Source organism: Echinops telfairi, unplaced genomic scaffold, assembly GCF_000313985.2.
Source record: "Echinops telfairi isolate 266 unplaced genomic scaffold, ASM31398v2 ScPeMD7_7410;HRSCAF=8448, whole genome shotgun sequence".
Classification (NCBI taxonomy): Eukaryota; Metazoa; Chordata; class Mammalia; order Afrosoricida; family Tenrecidae; genus Echinops; species Echinops telfairi.
This window is the reverse complement of record NW_022111310.1, coordinates 26,987,281-26,994,986: the sequence shown is the minus strand read 5'-3', so window position 1 is coordinate 26,994,986 and position 7,706 is coordinate 26,987,281. Positions and strand designations below refer to the sequence as shown.

Below are 7,706 nucleotides of genomic sequence, written 5' to 3'. Positions count from 1 at the left end.
AAAAAAAAAAGATTTACAGCTTTGGAAACCCTGTGGGGCAGTTCGGCACCAATGAAACGGCACTGGATTTGGGGTGGGTCCCCCTCATATGCTATTGTCTTATACTTCTGAACTATTTGCAGCTTCTGAGCCATATGATGTGCCCCTTACAGCTAACCCTAAGTGCTTGCCGTTCCATCTGCCTTAAACCCTTTTATCAACCCTGCTGCATTGTCTGCTCTTCTTTAGGTTTCCAATTAGATCTTGCTTCTGCCATGGCAGCCTAGTGGTTACAAGTTGGGCTGCTAACCACAAGGTCAGCAGTTTGCAACCACCGTGGGAGAAAGAGGAGGCTTTCTACTCCTGTCATGAGTTAAAGTATTGGAAGCACATAGGACAGTTCTACCCTGCCCTAGGGTCACTGTGAGTTGGAATCATCTCAATAACAGTCAGTTGGGTCTTGGTTTTCTCCCATGGAACCTCCTCTGACCTGCTGACACCCAGGACTAGGTATCTCTACAAGTCTGTCTTGTGATGTTCCTTTTTACTGCCTGTTTCTCCTGCTCCTTGAGAGAAGACTCCATGGCACTGTTAACCACCTCCCTTACCCCAACCCTGCCAAATGCCTAACATGGAGCCAGATACATAGCAAGTACTCAATAAATATTTGCCGACAAAAAAAAATCATCAATGACTTTCCTTCACCAAACTTCCCCACGAATGGCTTTCCCTTTCTCTGATGTAATTTTTAACTGATCATCCAGTTGGCTTCTGCCCACAGGATTCTGGGAACCACCATTTCTGGTTCTCCGGCTCACCAAGGCTGTTTATACCTGTGTGCCTTTGCCTATGCTCTTCCCTTTTGCCTCGAAGGCTCTTCTCTACCATTCCATTGTATGAACCCTTACTCGTTCTTTTTTTAAATAACAGTTTTATTGGCACTTCATCCACATATCATATAATTCAGTAGTTCAACCATTTCGAGAAGAGCTGTACCATCTTTACCACAATCAATTTTAGGCCATTTCCTTTTCCCTCATACTCACTGTTATTCATATAATATATTCTTTTTCCAATTTTGGCAACAATATATACAACATTCTCCAATTCAACAACTTCTACATGTATAATTCAGTGCCATTGACTATACTCTTAGTGTTGTTCACATTATTGATATCCCTCTCCAAATTGTTCCACTACCATTCAAATGAGCTCAGTGCCCTCTAAGCAAAAACTCTTTCTCCTTTACCCATGATAACCATTCAACCGTAGGTCAAGGTTGATTTCTTTTTTGAGTAGTTTTCTGGATATGATATTCACATATCATGCACTTCCATAGTTAGATCACTTTTAAAAGAGTTGTTAGCACAATCAGTTTAGTGCTCCCTCCCCCTGCTCATTCTTTTGGAGCCCCAGTAGTATAGTGGTTACGTGTCGGGCTGCTAACTACAAGGTTAATGGCTCAAAACAACTTGCTGCTCCATAGGACAAGGATGAGGCTTTCTGTTTCCATAAAGAATTACAGTTTAGAAACCTGCTCTGTCCTACAGGTCCGCATGACTCAGAATCAACTTGATGGCAGTGTGTTTGAGTTTTTTCTGGGTACTCATCCTTTAAGACCCACCTCTTTTGTGACCTTTTTCTTGACTGACACCCTCCACCCTCCTGGGTGCACCCTCATCCCCCAGGCCTGCCCTCCACCAGAGCCCGCATCAGATGGTATTGTCAGCATAGGCTTATGTGTCTTTCTTTCCTGGTAGGCCAAGGTAGACTCCTTAGGATCAGAATATCATCTCAGAGCAGTAGGGCTGGGATCTAATTAAAATCTAAAAAAACAAAATGAATCTCTTGCACTGTACCATAACTGAAAAAAAGAATGTCCTAATGCAGAATTCCCTAAGTAATGCTCCCTGGAACTCCATAAATGTTCCCTACTTTCCTACCTCCTAATTAACTTTATGGCCAAATAAGTTTGAGGAATAATACAACTACATCGTTCTGGGAGAGTCACAGTACCCATTTATTCCTTTATATTTGTTTCATATATACTTATTGAGCACCACTGTGTGCCTGGGATTGTGCTAGGTGCTAGGGTTATAGCAACATTTTTGCCTCCTTCCCTGAAATGCTGAACTTTTCTAGTTCAAAGGTCTTAGTACTCAAAAAGGAATGGTTCCAATAGGCGACTCAGTGCTGGTTCCATTGAGTTGGACATGTTCATCGCCACCTGACCATCCCAGGCTCCTTATTCAACTGCAGCAGCAGGCAAAGAAGAAGTTCTGAATGGGATGACCGATCTTGATTGCCAAGGAGAAGTTGAGTTGCTACCAGACAGCCGGGAAAAGGGAACTCTTTATGGAAGGAAACCCAGGTGATTCTCTACGGTACCTTTCAGTATACCCATTGCCCAGAGCAAAACTCACTGTCGGTAAGTCTATTTGGACTCCTGGTGACCCAACAGGACAGAGTAGAACTGCTCCATAGGCTTGTCGAGACAATACATCGTCATGGGTATAGACAGTCCCGTCTTTTTCCTACAAAGCAGCTGAGGGGTTTAAAGGGCTGACTTTGCGAAGAGTAGACAAGGCTTAAACCGCTGTGCCACCAGATCGCTTTCCAAAAGTAAAAGTTAATTTTTACAACTACAGCAACTCAAAAGGCAGGGCCAGTGCATTCATTTCCTGGCGTTGCCATAACAAAGCACCATAAAACAATAGGACACTTTCTTCTCAAAGTTTTAGCAGATACACAGCTGAACTCAAGGTGTCTTGGCAGGGCTAAGCTCTCTGAAGGCCCTAGGGAAGAATCTCTACCCTTTCCACCCCTCCACCCCCCCAGCCTCTCCTAGCTTCAAGTGGATCTGAGCTTCCCTTGGCTTGTGGCAGGGTAACTCCATCTTTGTCTCTTTTATCAGTGGTTGTCTTTCTTCGGGGTCTCTGGGTTCCTTCTCTTCTTATCAGGGCACCCGTCATATTGGATTAGGATCTACCCTCATGCTAACCGATTCAAAGTCTTAGGGATTATGACTTCTACATCTCTTGGGACAGGTGAGTGGGTGGCTGGGACACAATTTGATTCATAAGGATTAGATCCAGATCCTTTAAGAATGAGTGCTTGGGTTGTCCTACCATGTAAAGAACCAGACAAGTTGAAGTGCAGGCTGTGGGGCCAGGTGAGCACGAATGGAATAATCAAATAAGACAAATTGTACCTGTTATCTACAGCCTTGTGACCAGTTGTAGAAAAAAGGCTGCAGCAGATCATTTTTTCTTTTGCTTATAGTTTGTATACAATCTATCAGTCTATCTGTCACCTACACATAGTAACTAACTTCTTTTCTCTTATTTCCTCTTCCCCTTAATTTGCTTTATGGAATATGTAATGGCAGTCGGTTATAGAGAATGGAATATTCTGGTAGGGCTGTCAAAGAATAAACAGCACTCAAAAGATGGATACCATGTCTGTTGGGGTGTTGCAGCTCTTTGGGGGAGGGGAGAGGGAAGGTGAGCTTTACTCTGAAGGACAGTTGTGCCTTACTAGAGAACTATATACATTGTTTTTCTAAATGTATTATTATTTTTTATAAATCATTTTACTGGGGGCTCATACAACTCTTATCACAATCCACACATACATCCATTGTGTCAAGCACATTTGTACATTTGTTGCCATCATCATTCTCAAAACACATTGGTTATTTTTGTTGTATGCAAGTTTTGCTACATATAGAAGAGTGTGTATGGATGCTTGAGAGATGCTCTTCTGACAAGACACATGGCACTACGCTGATAGACCCCGAGACCTCAGAACTGGAGGAGCCACATGGAGACCCCTGTCAGCACTGAGATGTGTCTGCCGCCGCTGGATCCACATGACTTTGCACCTAATGACCTGTGATCTTCCTGTATTTGGCATCATTGCATGTGTTTCCTGAGTCCGAAGAGGAGTTTATAGATTGGTATCAAACATATGGCTAATAGACTTATGGACTTGATCTGGACTGGGCTGGGATGTTTTCTCAATGTTCAATTGCTCTTGTATATAAACCTCTTCTTTATACACATATGAGTCTCCCTGGATTTGTTTCTCCAGTCTACCCAGACCAACATAACTTGCGACTCAAAATCTACTCTTCTGTACCCAGCTATCGTGCTGGGGCTGAGGTTGGGGCTGCAAAGGACATCCCTCCCTCTCCTCTGCCATGTGGCCATCTCCCAGTTATTCTTCAGGTCTTGGCTGAGATTCCGCCAAGTCTTCTTTGACTTCCCTGTTCTGGATCAGGTATGCCTTCTTTGGGCTCATAGCACCACTCCCACTTCTCTGGGACCCTCATTTTTATCCTCGACCTGGGATATGGTTTATTCCTAATGCCATCAACCATTTATAGTATTTGTCTGCTACCTGTTGGAATATGAGGAAAGGGATTTGTGTTTCCCCTGCTTTATCCCCAGCCCCCAATCTAGTGTCTATTCACACAAACCAGAACCCACCCCAGGGAGTTGATCCTGACACATAGCCACCCTGTAGGACAGAGTAGAGCTGTCCCTTTGGGTTTCCCAGACTGTAAATCATTACTGGATCAGACAGCCTCATCTTTCTTCTGCAGAGCAGCTGGTGGATTCGTACTGATGGCCCGGTGATTAGGAGCCCATTGTGTAACCCACAGCGCCATCAGGGCTCCTTCTGTTTAGCTCAGTGGGCGCTCATGACATAGCTGTTGAAGGGATGCATGCAGCACAATCTATTTTCACTCTCGTTGTCTGTGCTACACATATGTGCTGTCATAGTTCGACCACTACCTATGGCAGTGCCCTCTCTGTCACCCTGGCCCAATGTACAGGCTTGCCAGCCACGAGCAGTCCATGCAGGCAAGCATTCAGATGACCGCTTTTTGCTTTTAACAGCGAAAGCCCCTTTCTCACCACCAGTCCGTGTGTGTTCACACGCCCTCTACAAGTGGGGAGAGCGAAGGGAAGCGAGGCGCCACAGCGGGCTGGACTCGCCATACCTGCATTTCTTAGGAAGTGGTTCTTGTAGTCCTTGATGATCCTCGTGACTGGATTGTAGAATCCGTCTCCACAGTCATAACAGCCTTTGGGGACTGTTCTCGGTGGGTCCATATTGGTGAGTTGAGAGATACCTTGGAAAGGACGCAACAGACATTTCGTCATTTACCGCTTGTGCTAAATCCAAACTGAACCCCCCCGCCCGAAAGTATACTTTTGCTCATGCGAGTTTTCACTTCCACTGTTGGAAGAGTCCTGTCTCAGGACATGAGGTTCTGGTGCCCCAGGGAGTCATGGGGCTGCCTCTGCCGAGCAGCGAGCAGCGATGCTCCCCCATCAGCTGCTCCCTGGGGGAAGGTGAGGCTGTGTGCTCCCATACAGGTCTGCAGCCTCAGAAACCCAGGGGAACCCGCGTGATGGCAGTGCGCTGGGGATTCAGGTCAAAGAGTGGGAGCAGCAGGGACAGTGCCCTGGGGGACATGCTGGAAAGAGTTCTGGAGGCGTGGCCTTGGGAACTAGCTGACTCTTCTGCCCTTACCCTCAGCCTCTATCTCAAGGGACACCAGGACAAAAGGCAAAGTTCTGGACTCAGAGACCCCGAGGGCAAATCAGTTGTCTAGACCCCTGGTCGCAGACGGCTGCTCTCAAGCCACCTGTGACTGTTGGTGTGTCCCCATGGCTCTGCAGTACGATCGAAGATGAAAATAAAAATGACGTCCGGCAGGTGGTGTAAGATGTGAAACTAATACTAAGTTGTGATTTCTCAGGGGTCCATGAGGGTGGGAGGGCAGAAACAAAGAAAATCAACCAAGGGCTCAAACAGAAAGAAAATATTTTGAAAATGATGAAGACACTATATATGCAAATGTGCTTGATACAATGGATTGTTATAAGAGCTGTCAGAGCCCCAATAAAATGATTTATTTATTTTAAAAAAAGAAAGAAAAAGAAAAGAACACTACCCTTGTTTCATTTAAGGGATATTATTCAGATCATGGTGGTTTCACCTGTTTGTAAAAATGCATTACGGCTCCCAAATCATTTGTCAGTTGTCGTGAGGAACAGGATTGGCTCTGCCGTCTCAAAGGCTTGCTGGCCTCTGGTCTAGATGGACAAGAGGGCGGATGGAATAGAGGGGGGGGGAGGGGTAAGTGGGGGGCAAGAGAAATAAGTGGGGCAGGTGGGCAAGGACCGGGTAGAAGACAGCCTGGAGTGTCACCAAGACAGCAGCTGCCCTTGACCGAGCTTAGCTATGTTCTACGCCTTGTGCAAAGCGTTTGGCCCCTATGATTTCATTTACCTATCCCAGCAAGCCGGTGGCCCCAGAGATACGCAGTCACTTGCCCAAGGCCAGCTAGTTAGGAAGTGGTAGACCAGGAATCCAAGCCTAGCAGCGAGCTCTGTAATCTCTATGCTATGTTGTTGCCCTCAGAGGACAAGGTGGCACCGCCTGGCCCCCAGGACTGTGGGCATCTAAACCCGTGGGCAAGAACGATGAGCCAAGACCTAGCTAGTCGGGTCATGCCACCCTGCATGCTGTGCATTTTGGAATGCTGGGGCTTGAGTAGGGGGTGGAAGAAATCACTTCTAAGGGTCCTTCAAGAGAAGGCCTGCTAGCATAGTGGTTACACATTGGGCTGCTAACTGCAAGGTCAGCAGTTTGAAGCCACCAGCTGCTCCTCAGGAGAAAGATGGGGCTTTCCACTGCTGCAAAGAGTGACCGTCTCAGAAGCACACAGGGACAGTTCTACCCTGCCCTACAGCGTCGTTATGAGATGGCATATTGACTCTTTGGCAGTGAGTTTTTTGGAAGGGCCCTTCACATTCGTCAGTGTGATCTGAATTGAAGGTTGGGTGCCCACTGAGTACAGCACCCTGTTCACAGCTCAGTGCCCTGCACTCAGTAGTTTCTCTTGTGCAGGTTGATGAGGGCTGCTGAGCCCCTACTCTAGGCCAAGGGCTTTATAGACGTGCTCTCACTGAAGCCTCATGCTAGCCCCATCTCACTGAGGCTCAGAAAGCTGCAGCGGCACCTTGCAGGAGGGAGAAGGGAGCAGGCTTCCTGTGCCTGCAGGAGAGGGCTGGCTGGTGCTGGATGGCTTGGGAGGGAAGTGTCTCCTTAGGCTAAAGCTGCCCTGCAGGGAGGAAAGGGGAGGGGCTAGCATGGGGCTGGGAGGGTGGCTGCACACTGGCCGAGGCTCCACTGAGAACTGAGGACCTGAGGCCAAGGCCTCCGTGGGGATAAAAACCCCAAGATGAAGTCCAGGCTCCCTCACAGTTCACCCAGGCGGAGCGGATCAGCAAGTTCTCGAGTGGAGTGTAACCAGGAGGCCATCTGAAGGCAGAGAATCCTTCTGTCTCCTCTGTGGGTCCCCAGGAGTGACACCGAGTAGGTCATTCCCCTAACTTCCACCCCTCTTCCCCAGGATGCCAACGTCCTGCTATCTTTGCTGTGCTGGACATTAGGGATGCGGTGGTGAACACGGCAGACGCAGGTCCTGCCTGCATGGAGCTCTTGGTCAGCTGGAGGAGAACCAGGGTGCTATGACAGACCTCAGAGAGACCTCACCAGGTCTGGGGACGCAGAGAAGGGGTCCCAGAAAAAGGGATAGCAGGCTGAGATTTGAAGGGTACCCAATGCCCTCGAGTCCATTCCGACCCAGTAGCACTATAGCACGAGTCCATTCCGACCCAGTAGCACTATAGCACGAGTCCATTCCG

At 47.7% G+C, this 7,706-nt stretch overlaps 1 protein-coding gene across 1 annotated transcript in view; it reads right to left on the bottom strand.

The window, feature by feature from the left end:
- The window catches only part of MORN5 (MORN repeat containing 5), a 40,527-nt gene that overhangs the window by 20,844 nt on the left and 11,977 nt on the right, over positions 1-7,706 (bottom strand). The window contains exon 4 of the mRNA XM_004712597.2: positions 4,988-5,119. Within this exon, the coding sequence (XP_004712654.1) occupies positions 4,988-5,119 (132 nt within the window). The remainder of the gene's footprint in view (positions 1-4,987; positions 5,120-7,706) is intronic.